The 25,152-nt window shown below is 41.9% G+C and overlaps 1 protein-coding gene across 1 annotated transcript; it reads left to right on the top strand.

Moving 5' to 3' along the window:
• On the top strand, positions 1 to 6,618 carry LOC127570959 (guanine nucleotide-binding protein G(T) subunit gamma-T1-like). Its single transcript, XM_052016927.1, is given in 4 exon segments — positions 1 to 24; positions 925 to 964; positions 967 to 983; positions 1,891 to 6,618. Coding segments are annotated over 4 exon segments (207 nt in total). The 3' UTR covers positions 2,017 to 6,618.
• Positions 6,619 to 25,152: the final 18,534 nt, after the last annotated feature.

The following is a 25,152-nucleotide window of genomic DNA, read 5'->3' as shown; positions in this document are numbered from 1 at the left end:
ATGGTGCGAGAACTGTTACCAACTGTGAGTAAAGTGTTGCTAAGTCAGAGAATAAACAAAAGCACTGTTGGACCTTGGAAGCACTCACCAAATCAGGCAGCCTCTGTGGATGAAGCATCTTGGACTTGAAAGGTAACTTTGTCTCTCTTACCACAGATGCTGCCTAACCTGTTGAGCGTTTCCAGCATTTTCCATTTTTTTAATGTCAGATTTATAGCATCTGCAGTTTTATTTTCATTTTTAAAGATTTCTTTACTGCAAGTATTGGGTGGGATCTGACCAAGAGGGAATACAAGAGAAACTGAGAGGTTTAAAGTGCATGTGTGTGAACGGGTGAAGCGTGGTAACTGATGTTGCTCAGTTGCAGGCAAAAGTAGTCACATGGAATATTGTGCAATAACAGTCTTGGCTCAAAATGGGACAGGATTGGGTACAGGAAAGCTGACAGGAAAGCTGACGGACCAAAGGACGTACATTTTTGTTAAAAAAAATATTTCCTTTGGAAGCTGCGTCGGCAACTCTAGAACAATATGCTTGGCGAGAAAGGATTTTCTCCCCTTCCAACTAATAAATAAGTTTTTTAAAGTTTGCAATTTAAGAAATTACAGGTGAAGTTATGGTGGGCTTCTCTTGAAGAAGCCGATAACAGGTTGCCGGATCACTGTCCGTGACTGCGGCAGGAGGACATTGTTCGCCAGTGAATAAGTTAAATCTACCCCGCGACTGGTGAGCCCATCGCTTCCAATATCTTCTATTTACTGCACTCTCTGCTCGTTTGCATTGACAGACTTCTGCTTTTTTTTTTGCAAATCTGTAGTTCTGTAGTTTAAAAACTGCAATTGTTTTTACAATATGGTGAACGGAAGTTTTCTATTGTTTTTAAGACAAATATAAAGCCCGGGATGGAAGACTTAACCGACAAAGGACCGTTTGAAAATGGAGATAGAGCAACTTAAGAAAGAATTGCCTTAGAGAGGATGCTGGTAGGAGCTCCTGTTTATGATTTCGGACTACTGCAATGTCAGTTCTTGAATTTTCTGTTGCTGTTTTGTGGAGTTAGAGCTAAACTCCTGTAAGATTCATTTCAGCATTTCCAAACAGCAAGTTTCCCAGAACTATTAATGAAATCTGATTAAAAATCGACAATGTGAGAAACTAATTGAAATTTGAAGCATATTAATAACATATGCTGTATCAATAGATCAAATGTCACACCTAACTCTAATCTTGTGTAATAAGGACTGTTCCATGACCAATATCCATGGGAGAACAGAGAATTTGAATGAAGCTTCTTAATTATGGGCCTGATGGGTGTTTTTCTTTCTCCCTTACAGTACACGTAGTCAGTTTACAGGAAATTGAAAATAAAAATAGAAATTGCTGGAATATATAGCACATCAGTTAAACCACACCACCCTAGCAGTCAGAAGCAGTGCCAGCAAAGCCCATGTTGTATTCACTGGCTGTAACCATCACTCTCACAGCAACAGGAGAGAAGGGAACATCTGAAGGTCCTCAGATTTTACACTACATCTTCCTACCAATAACAATGTGAAAATGGCCATATGATTTGTTTTAGTGGCATTGATTGACTCTAAAACATTGAGAGGGACACCAGAAAATACTTTCCTGTCCTTATGCAAAACATTGTTACAGGATCTTTTACATCCAGGTAGATAGTTCAAAAAGATTACACCCTCTGACGGTGTAGCACTCACCCAGTACTGGTGTGAAGTGTTAGCTTGATTTTCTGCTTAGACGCAAGAAGAGTACTACCGTCTGAGCCATAGGTTGCTAATTCTCCCTATATACCATTGTTATTCTGTTTAACTTCTATAAAGACTTCCACTTACCTTTTGGCATTAATGGTTTGGCATTGAACTATTTCAGGTATCCAAGTGTGCGGAGGAACTGAAGGATTACATTGAATCACAGTCTGCAGAAGATCCTTTGGTAAAGGGAATCCCTGAGGACAAGAACCCCTTCAAGGAGAAGGGAGGCTGTGTGATCTCATAAATCAGTCAGGACTCAAATATCTGGTCCACAGCCTAATGACCATTAGTTCAATGAACCTGATAGATGCTGAAACTGGAGGATGGAACAATAGGTTCACTATCTCAGTTGGCATGGTATCTTTACACAGATGTTGAATTGAAAAAAAAATTTACAAAATGGATCGGGCACTTGAAGGGGCCAGAATATTGGCGGGGAGGGAAGAGGATTGGTGGAACTACAAGTATTAAGGGGATGGGAAGGATTGTGGGAAAGGGAAGGATCTTGGGCTAATGGGATGAGAGGATAGTAGAGAAGGAATAAGATGGAAATATGAAAGATTGCAGGCTGAGAAAATCATGGGTGGGAGCAGCATCATGGGAGAGGATCGGGGGGGTGGGGGAAGAATATTATGTTGATTGGCTGGGATCCCATTATGGAAAGGACATAGTGGAGTGTAATTTTGGCCAGGTGTCAATTGTTGGGGGTAGATGCGTGGTTTGATCATAAAAATCAATAACTGGGTCTGAAAATATCAGCCGTGGGAGTGGGGGGTGAAATGAACACGAACAAAGAAAAACTTAAAAGGAGGCATCTAACTGGAGGGCAGCCTTGTAAGCACCCTTGTTGAGCTGGCCACCCTTTTTTGTTGCCGAAGCAGGCCTCAGCCTCTTCCCATACCTGGTGACTTATCCACCTTAAGTGCAGTCAGCTTTTCCCATACCACTCCATTATCGATTTTTAGTAGCCAATCCAATATTTCATACAGTTCCACCTTTACCGTGATTTCAGCAGCATCTTCTCTGGAGGACAAAGTAATTATTTAGTATTTTTATTTGTATTTCTGAATTTTCTATCCTTCCATTTTACCCTATTTATATGCCTTTTGAGAACTTCTGAGGATATTTTGTCTTTGCCTTTATTTCATTTTCATTTCCTCTTTATTTTTCTATATTTGGCCTATTTTCACTACACTGTAAATATCCTACCAATTTATATACCATTTCCACTAGTTGATGGCTCAGAAGTGAAATGACATTTCTATTATTCTTAACTCTAATCAGTTAATTTCTGTTCTTGATCATTTAAGTATGTCCTCCTTCGGTTTTTCAATATTCCCCGCAATCAATATTGCCACTTCACCTCCTTTCCATTCTGGATCCATCTTTTCTGAACTCCTTATGTGTAGAAATGTTTATTACCCAATCCTATCCTGTTGTGCCACAACATCATAAAGCCATGTGGCTATTTGCAGCTGCATTTTACTAACCTCATTTACCATGCTTCATGTATTTACATGCATGTATCATATCTCTCTCCGATCTTTGTGTATTCTCTTTTATCTGATCCCGTGCAATTTTGTACTTATTCTTACTCCAGTGGTATCTGTCACAGCCTACTTGGTAGCCCCAACTGAAGACATTCTGCCTTTGAGGTGATCCATGTATCACAGGCAATCTTACACAAACAAAACTGAGACCAGTGTCTTTGCTGTAGGAGCAATTGTTGCTTAGAAAGGGTTGAAACTAATGGATAGGGTGAAAACAAAATGAATAAAATGGCAAATTGGAAAGGAAAACAAAAGAGACAATGGCAGAAGAATGGTACAAAAGGAAAACAAATGTTGTGAAAAAGAATATGAAAAGGAGAAACGACTAAAACAAGTAAAATTGCTGACAGAGTCTGGTTTGACATATCTATATATAATCTTATAAGGATTTTGTTACAAAAGGATAGAGACTTTTTTGGCATGGAAGATAAAATATAAAAACTAACAACAGAGATGAAAGCAAATACTGCAGATCCTAGAAATACGAAGTAAAAGCAGACAATATTGGACATTAACCAATGGGTTATATATGATCTGCAAAAGAGAGTTTGACATCAGGTCAGTAACCTTTCAAAAAATGGGAAAAATTGAAGATATGGCAAATGAAAATTCATTTGCTGAGATAAGCAGATATTTTTTCATGATGAGCATCCCTGAAAGAGATATGGTGGAGAATTACATAGTAACATTTAATGGCTGCCGGTAACTAGTGGTGCTCCTCAGGGGTTGGTGTTGGGTCCACTACTTTTCACGTTATATGTTAATGATCTGGATGATGGAATTGATGGCTTTGTGGTCAAGTTTGCAGATGATACAAAGATAGGTGGAGGGGCAGGTAGTGTTGAAGCAGGGAGTCTGCAGAAGGACTTGGACAGGTTGGGAGAATGGGCAAAGAAGTGGCAGATAGAATACAGCGGAGGGAAGTTTACGGTCATGCACTTTGGTAGAAGGAATAAAGGTGTAGACTATCCTCTAAATGGGGAGCAAATTCAGAAATCGGAGGTGCAAAGGGGCTTGGGAGTCCTAGTGCAGGATTCCCTAAAGGTTAACTTGTGGGTTGAGTCGGTAGTCAGGAAGGCAAATGCAACATTAGCATTCATTTCAAGAGGACTAGAATATAAAAGCAAGGATGTAATGCTGAGGCTTTATAAGGCATTGGTCAGACCACATTTGGAGTATTGTGAGCAGTTTATGGCCCCATATCTGAGGAAGGATGCGCTGGCGTTGGAGAGGGTCCAGAGGACGTTTACGCGAATGATCCCAGGAATGAAAGGGTTAATGTATGAGGAATGTTTGATGGCTCTGGGCCTGTACTCGCTGGAGTTTAGAAGGATGAGGGGGATCTCATTGAAATCTACAGAATATTGAAAGGTCTGGATAGAGTGGACGTGAAGAGGATGTTTCCAGTAGTGGGAGAGTCTAGGACCAGAGGGCACAGCGTCAGAATAGAAGGACGTCCCTTTAAAACAGAAGTGAGAAGGAATTTCTTTAGCTAGAGTAGGTGAATCTGTGGAATTCATTGCCACAGACAGCTGTGGAGGCCAAGTCATTGGGTATATTTAAAGCGGAGGTTGATAGGTTCTTGATTAGTAAGGTTGTCAAAGGTTATGAGAAGAAGGCAGGAGAATGGGGTTGAAAGGGAATAAAATTAGCCATGATCGAATGGCGGAGCAGACAATGGGCCGAATGGCCTAATTTTGCTCCTATGTCCTATGATCTTAATATAAAACCAAAGTAATGTTGGCAAACCACTTATGCTCTTAATAGACCTGCTGGGCTGAATACTGATTTCAATAAATTCAGACAGTAATTCCACAATTCCCATTGCTTAGTCACTTGTTCCAATACAATCCCTTTTCCCTTGCACCAGCTTCACCTTTTATATTTAATTTTTCTTGCTTTCTGCAAGTAATAAGTAGTGTGCTACAGGAATCAGTGTTAGGGCCCCAAACTTGTACAGTTTTTAGAAATAACTTGGCTAAAGGCACCGAAAGTATGGTTGCTAAATTTGCTGTTGACACAAAGATAGGTAAGAAAGCGAGATTTGAAGAGGACCTATGGAGGCTACACAGAGATGTAGATGGGTTAAGTGAGTGGCAATGATCTGGCAAATGAAGCATGATATAGGAAAATGTAAAATTGTCCAGTTTTGGCAGAAAAAATAAAGAAGTGTTTTATCTAAATGGTAAGGAAATCCAAAGGCATGTGGGTTTCCTGGGGCATGATTTGCATGAGACAAGTAACTGCAAGTAATTAAGAAAGCTAGCATAATGTTATACTTTATGGGAAGAGGAATTGAATTCAACAGTGGGGAGGTTGTGCTTCAGTTATGTAGAGTATTGGTGAGACCACATATGGAGCACTATGTACTACATTGGTCTTCTTATGGAAGTAAGCTACTGTGTTGGAAGCAGTTCAGAGAAACTTTACTAGACTAACACATATGGACTGGTAGGCTGTCTTATGAGGAAAGGATAAACAGGCTAGAGTTGTATCCACTGGAATTTAGAAGACTGAGAAGGGACTAGATTGGAATGTAAGATCCTGAGGCATGTTGATAGGGTGGATGTGGAGAGGATGTTTGTTTTTGTGGGAGAATTCAGAACTAGGGGACACTGTTTAAAAATAAGAGGATGCAGATTTAAGACAGACTTGAGGTGAATTATTTTTCTCTCAGAGTCTAGTGAATATTTGGAATTCTCTTTCTCAAAAAGCAGTGGAAGCAGAATCTGAGTATTTTAAAATTAAAAATAAATAGGCACTCGATAAGCAAAAGGATGAAAGGTTGCCAGGGTAAATGGGAATACAGAGTTGAGGTGACAGTCAGATCAGCCAAGATTATATTGAATGATGGAGCAGACTTGAGGATCCAAGTGTCCTACTCCTGCCCTGTATTTTCATCTTTATTTGTTCAGGTGAGACTATATTTGGAATATTGTGTACAGATCTAGTGCCCCAAATGAGGAAGGATACACTTGCAGTGACAGTGCATCATATTAACTCCTGGGATGACATATTGTACAGTGTGGAAAAAGTTAAGCAAGTGGGGCGTAGAGTTTGGAAGAATGAGAGTGGTTTCATTGAAATGCATAAATTTCTTAGGAGCTTGACAGGGTAGATGCAAGGATATTTCCCCTGGCCCGAGTGTCTAAAATCAGGGTCATATACCCAAAATAAAGGGTTGGCCAGTCAGAGGTGAATGTGAATTGACTGGGATTATTAGAATTCTGTACACAAGGCTGTGGAGGCTCAGGTGTTGAATATTTTCAAGGCAGAGATGGATAGATTTTGGGATGTTATGGAATTGAGGGATGGCAGTTACTGCAGGAAAGTAACACTGAGATAAAAGATCAGTCATGGTCTTTTGAATAATGGAGCAGGTGTGAGAGCCCATATGGATTACGCTGCATCCACTTCTTTTGTTGTAACTTTTAGTAGCATTTATAGATCACAAAATGGAGGAAAGAGAAAAAGACAAATTAGCTTCAGGTTCATTCCTCAGACTCTTATTACTCCCATTCCTGACCCCTTATTCCTTAATTATCTGCCACTGCTCCATTTTTCCACTTCTTTTGCAAGCTCATCTCTTACATAATATTCTTTTCATTCAATTCCTGACCACCAACTATTTTTTAGTATTCTGTGGCAATTGACAATATACATAATATATCTATGTTTCTCTTCTCTTCAGGAACCATCACTTCTCTTGAAGACTTACTACCTTTTAAGGTTCTTGCCCATGTTTTTGCCTCCCAGATTAGTGTTCTTCATTCCTCTAACTCTGTACAAATCTCATCCGCTTCCATTCTTTTCATAGCAAAAGGGCAACCACAACTACAGACACAAATGACAGCCCTTGTGACAGTAATGATTTACCCCTGGTTGTACTCTTCAATTTCTTTAGAGGACAAACTGGCTTACATTTGGTTCATTTGTGGTGTCATCCAGTTTCATACAATTTCCCAGAGAAGACTCGATTTCATCTATTTGAAAATGCCCAGTATCTCCAGTGTCCCCAAGTGTCTCTTTTTCACCTCTTGTAGCCTTTTACTAGCATTACTGTCAGGCGAGGTGATGGCTAACAACATACAGCTCTACTTCTCCAACACCTCCTATGTCCCATATCCCACTCTGTGCTTATCTTGGATGAGCCACAACTCTTTTACTTTCAACATCAGGAAGACCCAACACATTGTATTAGGCTCCCATCACATTTTCCACTTGCTACTATTGTTAAAGGCTGAACCAGACCTTATGGAATCTCAGCATCCTGTTGATTTGAGTTGTGTTTTGTTTAATCAGTATAAATGATATCAATACAGAACTAGGTTTGGCTTATTGAACCTGGCAAAAGAAGGAAGATGAATTATTATTCAGGGCAAATTATTCCATTGTTGATGCTCATCGGGTTAATTGTCTGTATCTCCAGTGATAATAAATTCATCTCCGTCATCCTCTCCAGCAGTTCCTTCAAAGCAGTCCCCAAGTTCCTCTGTTTTTTCACCTCCTGCTGCCTTTTACTGGCAAAACACTCAGGCAGGTGGTGACTGATAACACACAGCTATACTTCCCCAAATCACTGTTCAATCAGTTATTTGCAAAATAGCAACTCATTTATCAACTGAAGTTACTGTGCTTTTAGAAACTGATTACTGAAAGTATAGCTGAATGTAAAATCCTTTTTTGTAAATGTTGAAGTAATATATAAAAGAATAATTTCTTACAGCCATCACAAACATAGGGATGACATTTGCTTACATAGTAATCTGATCAGAAATTCAGCATGTTCCTGGGAGTATAAACACCAAAAGAAATAGATAACAACTAATTAATGGGACAGTCTGAGATATCAATACTGAACTTAACAGAACTAATAAAAGCAAAAATAAGAATGAGCTGATGATCAAGTCTCGCAGAATTTAATAAACAAGTTACTCGAAGAATGAGAGATAGGGAATTGTCTCGCAAACATATTTTGAATAATATTATGAATGGAACTTCAATTATAAGAATAACAATGATTAATTAAAGTACTATTAAAATGCTTTCATTTTTGCAAACCAGATTCCACTGATTTCTTTACATATTTTCAACACGGTCGTTTGATACAGAAGTGTAATTCTTAAGGGCAATGACAAGATTGTGAAGGTTGCCAAAAGTAGTCTTGTCAAATGATGGGAAATACTGCTGTTTTACTTTAATTATCATCAATTATAACTGCAGGTTTTCACTTTATTCATCAATTAAAACATAATGTAATAGTAAGTGTGAAAGCAATCATTTGTGCAAATTTTCTGAAGCACAACTCAGGTTTGGGGTAAAATCTATCAGTCATAGGAACTGGTGGCTCTGAAAGCTGGTCTTATAGTAGCTTTTATAGTATAGTTATATAATATGGTTTTATGGTTTTATAGAACCAAGCCTCTGACGTCTTCCCCCAAATATTTCAACGGTGGTAAACAATTAAAATAAAACAGGGTATTTGATGTTAGCTGTGCAAGAAAACAGTTTTTAGTTACTTTTGAACATTCTAGAATAATATTTGAACTAGAGTGCTAGCATGGACTTGATAAGCCAAATGGCCTCCTGTGTCATAATAAGTAAGTAAATAAGTAGTAAGGTATTCCTCTCTCCCTGAATCAGTGCTAGACAAGCAGATTGCAACCAAAGTGTCAGTCCTGGGATCAGAGATTTGAAACTTACTTCTCTTTCCCTTCACTGTAAGACCATGAAGCTAAGTTTTTGCTCTTAGCTGTAATTTACCCCTCTAGCTTTCTACTTTTACAGTACATTGTGGTATCACTTGACTAGATCAGCTGTTGGTGTTCTGTGATGATTTCCTTCTGCACTCAGATGAACTCAGTTCCTTTCCATCATTGCTTCACTTGCCTTTGTCCTCTGGTTCTGCTCTATTCAGCTCTGCCCCTGTTGTTAAAATATCTCTTTATTTCTTCTCCTAGGCCCTGGCTCTGGACTTGTCCCTTCTGCTGCATCACTGCTTCTCAAGATGGCCCAAATACCTCCCAACCCTGATCTTACAAGTATCCACCAACAGATCAGCAGTGTTACTCAATGATCTTTGGTGGTAGGACCTTCACCTCTGAATCAGAATGTTGTTGGGGACCAAACCACATCATCTAGCTTTTATTACAGTTCTAAAGAATGGTACATCATTGGAGGTTCTACATTTCAGGCAATGTGCCAAGGTGTTCTACCTTTCTGTTCATATGATACAAAAGATCCATGGCACCATTTTACAATGGCCAAGATGTTGTTCTGGTGTTGGTTGACATTCAGCCACTCGCTAACCTATCAACACAACATAACTGGTTATTTTGTTGTTGCTTGAAGGTCTTCAAATCAGTAGTGATTACACTTCCAAAGAATTTGAGAAGATCAAGATGCCGTATTATTTTAAGTCTTCTCAAAATGTTCACTTCAAAGTTCAGTCAGTTTCACCTGCCATCTAGTCCTGACCCAGACGCCACTCCATCCACTCCCATCAATTCCACAATCAAGCTCCAAGTCTGACTCTCACTGATTCGTCTCCGATTGGAATATAATCCACCCCTTCACCAGTCTTCTGAATTGAGCTTCAACTGACTGCAGGCAGACTTGCTTTGTGTGCTTCAGTGGACTGGAACATGAATCCCATCTCTGCTTCTCCAGTTGGTTTCCTGGATCAGTCCTCCCCTCCTTTAGTTCCCTGGTGGCTCCTCTACCAGCTGCTGGAATGAACCAACTGGCTTACAGGGCATCACACTACCCCATCATTGCATTACCTTCCTTCTTCAGTCACCAGGATAATGTTCTGCTTTTCTGGAAGAACTTCCATTGTATCTTCTCAATTCCCACTCAAAATAAGTAAATTTACCTACTTTTTATTTGTTTCTACTAGTACCTTTTCTAACCCTCTGCTACTCCGTCATTTCCTCGATCTAATACTTCTCTCACCTGACATGAAACCAAGCTTCACTCTTCAAATAGCTGACAACTTTTGCAAGGTCCAGCCAGGTGAAGTTACACTGATCTACTGCCCCTTTCCAGCACTTCCAACTGTGAAATCTTTAAGCATGCCCTTGTTACCATTAACTTTCCAGAATGGGTTGCAGTCTTCTACTTTCCAGAAGATCCAACATCTACAAAGCTCTGCTGCCATATCCTGCCCTGCACAAGGCTCTGCTCATTCATCTCCTGATATACGCTATTCAATATCCATGTTGTCAACTAGAAATCATCTACATCCTTGCCACTCTAGACTGCAATCTCCTCCAAATTTAACCCTTTTTATTCTACTATCTCCAAATTTTTATGTTCCTCCCCTGCTTCTTCCTCATCTACGGTAGTGTAGCGGTTAGCATAACGCTATTACAGCGCCAGAGACCCAGGTTCGATTCTGGCCACTGTCTGTAAGGAGTTTGTACATTCTCCCTGTGTCTGCGTGGGTTTCCTCCCACATTCCAATCAGACATACGGGTTAGGAAGTTGTGGGCATGCTACGTTGGCACGGGAAGTGTGGCGACACTTATGGGCTGTCCCCAGAACACTACGCAAAAGATGTATTTCACTGTGTGACTAATAAAAATATTTTTGCCTTTAACCACTTGATCCTACACTCCGGATCTCACCACCACTTTATACCCTGCTCAAGTACCAAGTCTTTGACTATACCTCTGGTCATTTCTTGTCTTCTTATTAAAGTATCCATTTTGCTGGTGCCTATACAAAATGCATTGGAAAGGTCTTTATATTAAAATAATTAAACAAGTGCATATTGTTGACTGCAGATGCCGGAACACTGCTGTTGTATCAGGCTGAGGCAAGATCCTCCACTTCATTAACTAATACTATTCCATTGTAGCATAGTTCATACAATTGAACTTTGATTCTTTTTCCTTGTTCAGTTATGAATTATGTCCATCTTTAGCTCTAATATTCATTGATGAGTTTTTAAAGGAGTTTCTTTGGCAAACTCTGTCAGTTTCAGATGTCCAAGGAAAGGACATCAAATCTCCCCACAGTCTTGATCCTGATGTGGACACTAGAGCTGAATTTCAGAAAGAAGATGAAGAATATCAAAGCAAGATTTAGATGAATATGGTACCAAAGCACACTCTCAAAACTTAGGTCAATAGGCATCAAAGGAATAACCCTCAGGCTCTGAATTTATGTCCAATAGGCAAGCAGATGGTGTAGTTCTTGGGGACCAATAATGAGGGGCCCGTGGTAGTCTACAACAGGACATGGAGCAACATAAGTGCCCAAAGCAATAACCACCTCAAACAAGAAATCTCACCTAAGTCCTTTATAGTTTTCAATGGCAGCACCATTGTGCAATATCCTACTATCAACATCTTCAAAGGCATAGAAGGATATGGTCCTAATGTGGGAAAATTGGATTAGTGTAGATGGACAAAAAGGTTGGTGTGGACATGTTGGGGTGTTTCTGTGCTGGTCCACTCTGTGACTCTAAGATGCCCTTTCACTGGAAGGGTGGGGTATTACCATTCACACACAACTACATCAATCATGTCAATGCCATGGCTGCAAAGGCAAGGATTGTTGGATATTCTTCGGTTAATGGCTCACCTTAAAATCTCTCAAAATGTCTCCACTATGTAGCAGGCTTAAGTTGGAAGCACAATGGAAGACCTATAAATCTGTCCGTCTGTGATATGCCACAACATCACCATTTCTTCATTGGTACTTCTGCCATTTGGCACCAATATTCCACCATTCCAGTGAAAGAGTCACAGAGTGGAACAGCACAGAAACAGCCCACCAGGTCCATGCCAACCTTTCTGCCCAGCTACACTAATCCCATCTGCCCACATGAGGTCTGTATCCTTCTATGCCTTACTTATTTAGGTGTCAGTCTAAATGCTTCTTAAACATAGTAATTGTATCTGATTCCACCATGTCCTCTGGCAGTGCATTCCAGATAACAACTGCTCTGTTAGCTGCACAATGTACAGTTCTTAGTATATAATGCAGCAGCTCAGTAAGCTTACTTCTCCATGTGCTCCTTCACCACAGACACAGCCAATGGAAAGAATAAGATCAGTAAGTAATGTTGTAGAAACACCATCATCTCCAAAGCTCCGTGCCAAATCACACTCCATCCTGCATTGCAATTAATTCTTCCTCACTGCTGGAATTTCCGACCCAGCATCAGCAAAGGAGAATCAAAGGCAAATAGGGGCTGAATTTAAATCAGATCTTGCCAACATTGCATGCACCATGAGATCTTTCCTATAAATGGCTTTATTGCTGCCAATATATGGTCAGGAAGATGACTGGGAGGGTGTGATGAAGGGTCAATACAGGAGAGGAGCAATTTGAAAGCATAACATAGGTTTGGTTTTCTGATGATAATTTGTACAGATAATTTTACTGTTTTCCCACTGGGTGTTATTTCAGTGTCAAGACCAGTGACACTCTGAGTTCCCAGATGAGAGTACCCAATAAATACAAGAGTGAGAAACCTAATATTGGTCAGAAAAAAGTAGAATTATACATTTATTCAAGGATGTGGGCTTTGCAGGCTGAGCCAGCATTTAATTGCCCATCCCCAGATCCCCTTGAGAAGGTGGTGGGTGAGCTGCCTTCTTGAACCACTGCTGTCCTTGAGGTGTGGGTATGCCCACAATGCTGTGAGGGAAAGAGGGGAAAGAGTTTCAGGATTTTGACCCAGTGACGATGAAGGAACAGTGACATATTTCCAAGTCAGGGTGGTGTGTGGTTGGATGGCAACTTCCAGATGGTTTTGCTCCCATGCTTTTGCTGCCCTTGTTCTAACTGGTAGAGGTCATAGGTTTGGAAAGTGCCCTCAAAGGAGTCTTGGTGAGTTGCTGCAATGCATCCCATCGATGATACAAATTGCTGCTACCATACTGTTATGGAGGGAGATCCTTTCCCAAAATTACCCAATTTAGATCTAGTGGGGAAAGCTGAACATAAAATATCAACGTGCTCTGTGAGAGACTACTAATAGAACAGAAAAGGTGGAAAGTGGAAAGGGAAATTTGAAAACCATTGAAGATATAGACATGGCAAGCAACCAAGATAAATCACTGGTGGAATGGCATAAGATAGCAGTTAATGTTCAGCACAGTGCGTCCAGAACTGTGTGTCCAGACATTGTGTCTTTGCGAGTTTACTCATAACATAGGTAAAGAATTGTAGACTTCAGCTAAGAGTAGACTTAGATTGGTTGAACTTAGAATTTGAAACAATAACAAAGCCTTTTATAAAAGTTTTCATTTGTTGCGACAGCTCTGCTTACATTGCCAAACTAGTTTTATTAAAGTGTGGTGTTCTTTGAAAACTAGCACAGTTGTATATACAAGTTGTATAATTTAAGGAGCCAAACTCTATACTGAAAAGTAATTTAATAGATGATGGTTCTTGTTTGGAATCATTAAGTAATGATTTACACATGTAAAATGGTTTGAACATGATGGCGCTGGAGTTACTGATGCCACTGACTTACAGACCAAGTTTGTATTTACCTGTTATGGAGCTTGTGGTGTCAATTTGCTGGTAAGTTTAGATCTGTGTTCAAAATGACACAGTCATGCTCTTGTGGTAGGGCCTAACATCATTGCAGTGGCTGGTCAGAGCAAGCCCCGCTTGCAGAATGGTTGGAAAAACCTAAAAGCCGGCAAAATCACAGTCCCAGCTATTCCCGTACCTAGCAGGTGTCTGACAAGGCTGAGCAGGTTGTAAATCTTAAGCAGCATCCCAGAATGATCTGGAAGCCTGTGACAGCTCCCCTTCTGAGGGAGACGTATAAAGATTATACAAATAGATGTAAATAAATTTAAATGATTTGTTTGTATTTTAATGTTTTTATCACATTTTTACTTCATTAAATTTTGTTTTTCTTGAAGAGTTAAAACAAATATCTTGATTTCTTTCCTGCATTTAGCTGTATTTGCAAGGTCAGCAATTCTACTCAGGTGAATAATGTCAGTGTCCTCCACTAACCTACCCTGCATAAAGCCAAGCATCCACTTCCTCTCCTCAGCAAGTCAGTGCTCCACTGCTGGACTCAATGGCGATTTCATTGATGGAGCAGGCAGGCAGGAATGTGGTGGTCCAAGACTTAATAAGGTGCTCTGACGGTTCAGAACCACTGGTTATCAATTCAGGTCATTAATTATTCAATTCTATATTTCAACATTTCAGTTTTAAGTTGGGTTAATGGCTTCCTCTGCCATTTGCCGGTGAAAGTAAAATGAGTTAGCTGGACTAGTCGATGGAAGTATGCCAATAAGTCAGCAGGAAAAAGTTGTTCACATTACCATTGGTGGAAGATACTACCTAAACACGGAAGGTGTATTCTACCTTGCAGCAAAAAGACAATATCTGAAGAGTTTTTGACCTGAAAAGTCGACTCATTCCACAAACACTGAGTATTTCCAGCATTTTCTGTCTTTGTGTGTCAAACTTTGCCTTCAATATTAAGGGAGCCATTGGTGAGCTGAACAAGAGGGTTTGAGATCCAGGAGGTGAAGCAGCATTTCTGATTGGCTAATCGTGAGACAAACAACCTACTCCAATCAACCTTTGCAAGCTCCTGTCTCACACTTTTAAAGTTCACCTTGCCTCAATTTAGAACTTGAACCTATGACCAGTTTTATCCCATTCCATAACTATTTTAAAACTAATAGAACTATGGTCACTGGTCCCAAAGTGCTCCTCCACTGTCACCTCAGACACTTGCCCCACCCTATTACCCAAGAGTAAGTTGGGCTTTGCCCTCTCCCTAGTAGGGCTCTCCATATACTTCCCAAGCAAACTTTCCTGAACATACTTAACAAATTCCACCCCATCTAAGCCCTTAACAATCTGGCAGTACCAGTCTATGTTACGAACGTTAAAATCCCCTACTATGATGACCCTGTTATTCCTTCAACTCTCCACAATCTCCCTGCATGTTTGTTCTTCTAATTCCCATTGACTATTAGGGGGCCTATAGTACAACCCCAACAATGTGATCATGCCCTTCTTATTTCTCAGCTCCATCCATAAAGCCTCACTGTATACCCTTCAGTAATTATATTTCTGACTACTGCCATGATGTTCCCCTTAATCAAAAGTGCAGCTCCCCTCTTCTCTTTCCTCCCCTTCTATCCGTCCTGAAGCACCTGGACCCTGGAACACTTAGCTGCCAGTACTATCCCTCCCTCAGCCATGTTTCTGTAATGGCTATAATGTCCCAGTCCCACATAGCTGTATATGCCCTGAGTCTGCCTTACCTGTCAGACCTCTTGCATTGAAATAAGTTCAATTTAATCCCACAGACTTTCCTTGCTCCCTGCCATGCTCCTGTCTGTCTTGTATATTCAACTCGCTGTTACTGACTTCTGCATCACCCTCAGCCTCTCATTTGACTCCCTGCTGCTCAGGGTCCCATCTACCTGCCAATCTAGTTTAAACACACCCTAATAGCACTTGTAACTCTCTCCTGCCAGGATATTGGTCCCTCTCCAGTTCAGCTGCAACCTGTCCCTCTTGTACAGGTCACCTCTGCCCCAGAAGAGATCGCAGTGGTCTGAAAATCTGAATCCCGACCCCCTGCATCAATTTTTCAGCCATGCATTCATTTGCCATATCTTCCTATTCTTATCCTCACTAGCACATAGCACTGGAAGTAATCCAGTGATTACTACCCTTGAGATCCTGCTTTTAACCTTCATTCCTAGCTCCCTATATTCACTCTGCAGGACCTCATCCCTTTCTCTTCATATGTCATTTGTGCCAACTTGCACGATGACGTCTGGCTGCTCACCCTCCCCCTTGATGAGATAAGACAAGATATCTTTTTTAGTCACATGTACATCGAAAAACACGGTGAAATGCATCTTTTGCGCAGAGTGTTCTGGGGGCAGCCCGCAAGTGTCGCCACACTTCTGGCGCTAACATAGCATGCCCACAACTTCCTAACCCGTACGTCTTTGGAATGTGGGAGGAAACCGGAGCATCCGGAGGAAACCTACGCAGACACGGGGAGAACGTACAAACTCCTTACAGACAGCAGCCGGAATTGAACCCGCTGGCACTGTAAGCGTTGCGCTAACCACTACATTACTGTGCAGCTGCCCGGAGACATCCTGGACCTTGGCAGCAGGGAGGCAACACACTGTTCCAGAGCCCCTTTTGCGGCCACAGAATCTCCTATCTGTCTCCCTAACTATTGAATCCCCTATCACCAAAATCCTGTCTGCCTTCACCCTTCTCTGCTGTGCCCCAGATCCATTCCTGGTGCCACAGATCCAGTACTGCTGCCTTCCCCTGAATGGTCATCCCCCCTAACACTATCCAAAGCAGTATCTGTTCTCAAGGGGAATGGCCACAGGGGAATCCTGCACTCCCTGCCTACTCCTTTTTCCTTTCCTGGTGGTCACCCAGCTATTTTCTACCTGTACCTTAGGTGTGACCACCTCACTAATATTTCTATCTGTGATACTTTCAGTGTATCAGATGATCTTGGGTGCATCCAGCTCCAACTCGAGCTCCTTCATGTGGTCTGTCGGGAGCTGTAGCTGGGCGCACTTCCTACAGATGTAGTCCTCAGGGGCACTGGAAGCCTCCCAGGAAGAGCATGCCACTGCCCTAACTGCCATCCTGACTGCTATAAGACCAAAAGGGAAAATTTAAAGAACCTTACCTGTGCCTCTGCTCAGCTCTCGCTGAAGCCTCACAAGTCAAAGCCTCTTTACTTACCACTCAAGTGGGTGAGTCCTGGACCAGAGGGCACAATCTTAGAATTAGAGGGTACAGTTTCAAAACAGAGATGAGGAAAAATTTCTTTAGCCAGAGGGTGGTGAATTTGTGGAACTCCTTGCCACGTACAGCAGTGGAGGCCAGATCAGTGGGGGCGTTCAAGGAGGAGATAGATAGATATCTAAATAGTCAGGATATCAAGGGATATGGGGATAAGGCCGGAAATTGGGATTAGATTAGTTTTTTTTTTCTTCCCCCATTCCCCATTTCTCATTTCTATTTCCCTTTCCTTGGAGCAGACTCGATGGGCTGAATGGCCTGCTTCTGCTCCCTTGTCTTGTGATCTTGTGATCAAACACTGGCCATTCTACAAAGGCTGCTCTGATAGAGCCTGCCTTCCTTTTATTGGCTGATATGTCTCACAATTAGACAATCAGACTTGCTGCTCCACCTCCTGGCTCTCAAACCCTCTCTTTCAGATCACCAATGGCTCCCTTAACATTGAGGGCAAATTTTGATGGTGTAAGACAGGAGCTTGCAGAGATTGCTTGGAGTAGATTGTTTGTGGGCAAAGGGACCCCATGCAAGTGGGAGGTCTTTAAAAGTGAGATAATGAGAGCTCAGGATCTGCACGTTCCTGTTAGAGTGAAGGACCAGGTTGGTAGGAGTAGGGAACCCTGGATGACGAGAGGCCCTGGCCAGGACAAAGAAGGAGGCATGGGTCAGGTACAGGCAATTGGGATCATGTGACTCCCTGGAGGAGTGTAGCAGATGCAGGAGTGTACTCAAAAAAGAAATCAGGAGGGCAAAAAAAGGACAGGGGATAGCTTTGGCAGAGAAGATTAAGGAGAATCCAAAGAGATTTTATAAGTATGTTAAGGAAAAAAGAGTATTTTAAGGACAACTGCACTATTGCCTGGAAATTGGATTGTACCCATCTTTGGAGCACTAAAGAGCAAATCTATTAATGCTAATTGTTGAGCAGTTCTCCCATAAATAATGGTAAAATTGAACAGTTTGAGTTGGTATTAAGCTGGTTTACATCGAAAAACAAGCATTAAATGGGACCTGACCAGATTTTGCGCATGACCCCACACTTTGTTGCACAGCATCAGGCCTTAAAGGTACACTCCCTAGCATAGCCACACTGCAGTAACATATGTCTGGCCAATTTTGCCATTATTTGTGAGAAAGCTAATTAGGCATTGGCGATAAACGCTGGCTGAGATTTAGTGCAATGAAATTTATTAAAGAAATAGGTGTAGGGATACCTATCCATTGTTGCCTTGTTGTAATGCTTCTGGTAATGAAGAGGACAGTTTTTCCAGGAGCATAAGTAGTAGCAACAAGAATAGACCACTTTGCCCCTTCGCCCATCTCAGATATTCAATAAGATCAAGTGTTTTGCTTTTGTGCAAAGGGCATGCTTGTATATAATGCCTTTTCTGCTGAGAGACGTGCTGACTGTGCAGGGCTAAAGATTTGCTTGTGGTCTGACCCTATTAGAAGCAGTGAGAAGATTCTCTGTGTGTGGGGCAGATTAGCAAAACAATTCTCCAAAAGTCTTTTCCCAGCTGTGCTAAAGGAACTTCTCCAGAATCCTCAGTCTCAGGAACTCCTCACTCCCCCATGTCTCAACTGATCTTGACAACAGCTGTGCTTTAATTCTCATTTTAAGATACTCTGAGCATATTACAACTGTAGGATTTGGAAACCAGAAGTCGATCTTAATCCAAAATATCTTTGCAAATAACTTATGTTCCCTTACAACACAGAAGGAGACCATTCAGCCAATCAAATCTTTGCCAGTGATCCAATCCCATCAAAGCCATTCTCACACTTATTTACCTGTAAACTATTCCTTCATGTTACCAACCCCACCACCTCCCAATTCTCTCACCAGTCACCTATGCACCTACTTACAGTCATCAATAAACCTAATAGTCAGCACATCTTTGGGATGCAGCAGGAAACCAGAGCGCCCAGGGGAAACCCAAACAGTCATGGGGACAATGTGCTAACTCCATGCAGACAGCACCGAGATCAGGACTGGACCTGAATCTATGAAGCTGTGAGACAGGTGTATTAACTGAACACCTCTGTGCCACCATTCATGCCATTTTGCTGCCCTTGATAATATGAGTTGTTGATACGAGCTGTTTTGATTCCTTTCCAAAATCATCATCATTTTTGTGATCAGGCACTGCAATTTACCTTTAAGACAGTTGTTTGCAACGGTGTGAGTAATGCAATCAGTTAAAAAGTAACTAAGTGGAGCAGCATGCAGTGAATAATATCCAAGAATGTGAGTTCAGCTAGAGTAACCTCTATAAAAGTATGGATTAATCTCTGATCAAAATACTCCCATAAAGTGTTCCTTAATGATAAGTGCAGCTACTGTGCATTATCAAATGAGGATGAAACATGTTCACACTTTCACTTGCAACACACAAAATGCTGGAGGAACTCAATGGGTCAGGCAGCATCTGTGGAGGGAAATGGACAGTCGACTTTTCGGATCAAGACCGTTCATCAGGACTGGAAAGAAAGACGGGAAATAGCTGGTATAAAAGGGTGGGGTGGGGAAGGGGTGGAGCATGAGCTGGCAAGTGATAGGTGGATCCAGGTGAGACGGGGAAGATAGGCAGGTGGGGGGGGGGGGTGTGGAGAGAAGTGGGAATGATATAAGAAGCTGAGAGGTGATAGGAGGAAGTGACAAAGGGTTGAAGAAGATGGAAACTGATAGGAGAAGACAGTGGACCTTGGAATAAAGGGAAGGAAGTGAGGAAGGGAATTGGAGGGAAGAATGTGCTGGTGAGGGGCAGATTGAGAGGAGGGGGTCAGTAGGATGAGGAAGAAAAGGGGCTAGAGGGGAATGGTTACCAGAAGCTAGAGAAATCAATGTTTATACTGTCAGGCTGGAAACTACCAAGGCAGAATATGAGGTGCTGTTCCTCTAATATGCATCTAGTCTCAACGTGACAGTAGAGGAGGCCATGGACGGACATGTTGGTGTGGGAATGGGAAATGGAATTAAAATGGCTGGCCACCGGAAGATCCTGGCTGTTACGGCGGATGGAGCGAAGGTGCTCGACAAAGCAATCCCCCAATCTGCGTCGGGTCTCACTGATGTAGAGGAGGCCGCACCGGGAGCGCTGGATGCAATAAATGACACCGATGGATTCACCTGTAAAGAACTACCTCAACTGGAAGGACTGTTCAGGGCCCTGAATTACATTGAGGGAGGGGGTGTATGGACAGGTGTAACACTCAGCACGGTTGCAGGGATAAGTGCCTGGAGGGGGATCGGTGGGGAGGGATGAGTGGACAAGGGAGTCACGGAGAGAGCGATCCCTGCAGAAAATAGAGAGGGGAGGGGAGGGGAAGATATGCCTGGTGGTTGGATCCCACTGGAGATGGTGGAAGTTGCGGCAATGATATGTTGGATGCGTAGGCTCGTGGGGTGGTAGGTGAGGAGCAACTCTATTTCTCTTATGTCTTGGGGGGGATGGGGTGAGGGCAGACGTGTGGGAAATAGAAGAGATGCAGGTGAGGGCAGCATCAATAGCAGTGGGAAGGAGACCCCGTTTTCTGAAAAAAGAGGACATCTCAATGTCCTAGAATGGAAAGCCTCATCATGAGAACAGATGTGGTGGAGACAGAGGAACTGGGAGAAAGGAATTGCATTTTTGCAAGTGACAGGGTGGGAAGAGGTGTATTCAAGGTAACTGTGGGAATCAGTGGGTTCGTAGAAGATGTCAGTGGTTAATCTGTCTCCGGAGATGGAGACAGAGAGATCAAGAAAGGGGAGAGAGGTGTCGGAGATAGATCAAGTGAATTTGAGGGCGGGGTGGAAGTTGGGAGCAGAGTTGATAAAATTAACAAGGTCTGCACGGGTGCAGGAAGCAGCATCAATGCAGTTGTCGATGTAGTGGAGAAAGAGTGGGGAGTGTTACCGGAGTAGGCTTGGAACATGGATTGCTCCACATAGCCAACAAAAAGGCAGGCATAGCTGGGACCCATGTGAGTGCCCATGGCTACACCTTTGGTCTGGAGAAAGTGGGAGGAGCTGAAAGAGAAGTTACTGAGGGTGAATACCAGTTCTGCCAGAAGGAGGAGGGTAGCGGTGGAGGGGAACTGGTTGGGTCTGTTATTCAGAAGGAAGCAGAGAGCCCTGAGGCCTTCCTGATGGATGACAGAAGTGCACAGAGACTGGACGTCCGCATTTTCATTGTGCTCATCTTGGCATCCAGTTCCATTCTGGCGTGGGATGGTGCTGCTCAATTTTAGGTCAAATGTCACTGCATGCGGATGACTGTAGCATTGGGATTTGGGACTGAGTGTCTATCGTTACATTGGGATAGTTTGGAAAGTATTGCACGATATTAGTGCAGCACATTGGGACTCCCATAGGTATAGGGCTGTTGATTGGAATTTGCATCCAAGATATCATATAATCAACAAATAATTGCTCATGATTGAAGGAACTACTGATAAATGTTAAAAATCAAGTACAACTATCAGCCATCACTTGAATGGATACTTCAGCTCAACAAGCTGGTCCTTATGTTGAAGATCGCAAAGCATACTTAAAATCCTTAATTATGAAAAAGAAATTAGAGCAAAAGCAAGTGTTGTAAATTACTGAGCAATGAGCTGAATACTTGGATGACAGCCAATGTATTCAACTTAATAACTGTCCATGAAATCTGTCAAAACTCTACACTTACATTGCAATTTTTTGCTTAAGTACAAACAATGAATTGTCGTGGTTATAACCAGCTGAACATGGCGATGCAATACAAATTCTAAACATAAACATACATTGACCCAGCATGGCTTTTCTTGCTTTTTAAAAATGTCATTCAATCTCACTTGCATTTTTATTGTGCCACCAGTGACATTCAGAAAGCACTTATGGCCTGTGACATTTTTGGAAAGGAGTTATTATAATTAACTCCCTTAGTTGCCTTCTGAAATCTGTTATAAAATGATTTGTGACCTTGCTTTACTGATTACCTGTTAGAGTGCTGCTTTCCTGCAGAGCAGGAAAGGTAGTTGTGGAAGTATTACATAAGAACATAAGAAATAGGAGCAGGAGTAGGCCATCTGACCTGTCAAGCCTGTTCTGCCATTCAATAATATCATGGCTGATCTGGCCATGGACTCAGATCCACCTATGTACCTGCCTTTTCCCCATAACCCTTAATTCCCCTACTATGCAAAAATCTATCTAACTGTGTCTTGAATATATTTAATGAGGTAGCCTCTACTGCTTCCCTGGGCAGTGAATTCCGCAGATTCACTACCCTCTGGGAAAAGCAGTTTCTCCTCATCTCCACCCTAAATCTATTCCCTCAAATCTTGAGGCCATGTCCCCTATTTCCAGTCTCACCTCCCAGTGGAAACCACTTTCCTGCCTCTATCTCATCTATCCCTTTCATTATCTTAAATATTTCTATAAGATTCCCTCTCATTCTTCTGAATTCCAGTGAGTATAGTCCCAGGCAATCTCTCTTCATAGGCTAACCCTCATCTCTGGAATCAACCTGGTGAACCTCCTCTGCACTTCCTCCAAAGCCAGTATATCTTTCCTCAAGTAAAGAGACCAGAACTGCATGCAGTACTCCAGGTTCGGCCTCACTAGTACCCTGTACAGTTGCAGCATAACGTCCCTGCTCTTAAATTCAATTCCTTTGGCAATGAAGGCCAGCATTCCATTTGCCTTCTTGATAACTTGTTGCACCTGCAAACCAACCTTTTGCAATTCATGCACCAGCACTCCCAAGTCCCTCTGCACAACAACATTCTGCAATCTTTCACCATTTAAATAATAATCTGATCTTCTATTTTCCCTTCTAAAGTGGGTGACCTCACATTTATCAACATTGTACTCCATCTGCCAGACCCTTGCCCACTCACTTAACTTATCTATATCTCTCTGCGGACTCTCTACTAACTAACAGACCTACTAACCAACAATTAGCTGACTTACCTCTTAAATTCCCGCAAGTGAAACTCACAAGCAAGCAACCAGACTCACCTCTTTTTCAATTCCCCCCGTCTCACTCCAAGTCCCGAACTCCTGCAAGTGAAACTTGCTTTTAGAGAGAAATATTCCTACTACAATACATGTGAATTAGTAGGGTGGGAAATATAAAACTGCTGCTCCTAATTGCTTTGCTAAAAGAGTCTGGAAAATAACATAATCCATATTCATGATGAAACATCCAAGTAGATGTTAATCACAAATTAACCTTGATATATGAAATGGGCATAGTGGTAAAACCGATATTGTATTATTTTCACAGAGTAAGGTCAATGACCATTTAAGGCATGCAATAATTTTTGTTTGCACCTTATAAAAGTGTAATTAAACACTATGAACTATTCATCTGAGGATCCAAGGATCTCTGAATGCTGCCCATGCCTTTTATCCATCACAAATAGTGAGCATACCTGACTGAAATTGCCTATAGCCTCCACTTTCTGACTGCCTTGGTTGCTAATCGCATGAACAGCAGATAAAGCACTTGGGAGCTTGTTAAATAAAGATGACTTGCTGTTTTCAATTTAAATAAATATGATCTAATTTAGATCAATTTAGCATTGTGTATAACAGGTCCTCCACTCTGTAACTCAATGATGATCTTCATCGTTTTGGGCACCAGGCAACACAAAGAAATTAATGACCAAAATGAAATTGGGCAAATCTTGTTAGGATAAATGCACTTGCTTTATTTGTGCTGTCTCTGCTATCTAGAAATTCTTTTGGCAAAGCCTTGCCTTTTTCAGCACAAGGTATTTGAACATCGATCTTTTCCAGAGTGGGTTGTATTAAAGTGTCTTTTTCTGTCTGAATTGCACTGAACAAATTTGACTGGGTACTCCCTCTTGTGGAGCACACATTTGTAAATAACTCATTTGCCAGAGAATGGTATGAAGTGTCTTCAATGTTTTTGCAACACTTGTTCAGAACATAGCTTGGAGAATTTAGGTCACATTATTTCAGGACAAAGTAATCATTAGCTAATCATAGCACAAGTATGTTTTCCTGCTGCTGCATTTTGCCAAGCAGTGCAATTTAAAAGGCCACTTAAACATTCAGCATATCTATTGTGGTCAGCTGCAGAACACTCTAGAGGCCAGCAGCTGATTCTGAACCCTGCCCCCTTTGACCACAGAGACATTGAGTGAGATACATTTCTATTTCCATATGTAAAGCAGGCTTACAGTGTGTACTTCTGCGGTGATCCCACTGTGTATGCCTGAACTGGACCTGCAGGCAGGCATGCCTGGGAATTCTGAAGGGAGAGAGCTTAAAGCACTCATTTCCAGATCCTCCTGCCCCAAATTCATGCTCCTCTGTCAACGTCTCAGTTGACAAAGTTTTTTAATATCAATGGCGATAGAGATCTGTGCTGTAATGTGCCCACAGGTCCTACCATGCACTTGTGCCTGGGTTGCTCTACCAGTGAAGGTCACCCTGAACTTCTTAGCCTCTGTATCTTCCAATGCAGCAGCAGCAGCTAATCCATTCGAATATTACAGTTTAAGGAAATAGGAGCAGAGGGAGGACACTCAGCCCCTCAAGCCTGTATTGCCATACTATGTGGTCAAGGCTGATTCAAAACTTTATCTACTTCCATTTTAAACACCATCAGTGATCTAGCCTTCTCCACCCTTGGGGGCTGAGAATTCCAGAGATTGACCATATGAGAAGAAGTTCCTATGCATCTTAATTTTAAATGACCACTCACTAATCTTGTAATTATGCCCCCTTATTCTAGATTCTCCCACTAGTGGAAACAACATGTCTACCGTGTCAAGCCCCCTAAGGATTTTTAATGTTTCAATAAGATCACGCCCCCATTCTTCCAAATTCCAGACAGTATAGATTCTAGTTTGATTCCCAGCACAGCATAAGGAACTTCACTGATGCCTTCTATTCAAAGATTCTCCTCTTCTGCTTTTTCTTCAGCAGGGACTATCAGACTGAACAGGTATGGGGATGTAGGAGCATCGTGGCTTTCTCAAAGGATCAGACATTGAACCACTGCACTCATATGGAGCTTCATGCTCCACTTCAGAACCCTAAT

Source organism: Pristis pectinata, chromosome 5 (genome assembly GCF_009764475.1).
Source record: "Pristis pectinata isolate sPriPec2 chromosome 5, sPriPec2.1.pri, whole genome shotgun sequence".
NCBI lineage: Eukaryota > Metazoa > Chordata > Chondrichthyes > Rhinopristiformes > Pristidae > Pristis > Pristis pectinata.
The sequence above is the reverse complement of the archived record's forward strand: the minus strand, read 5'-3'. Positions and strand labels throughout refer to the sequence as shown.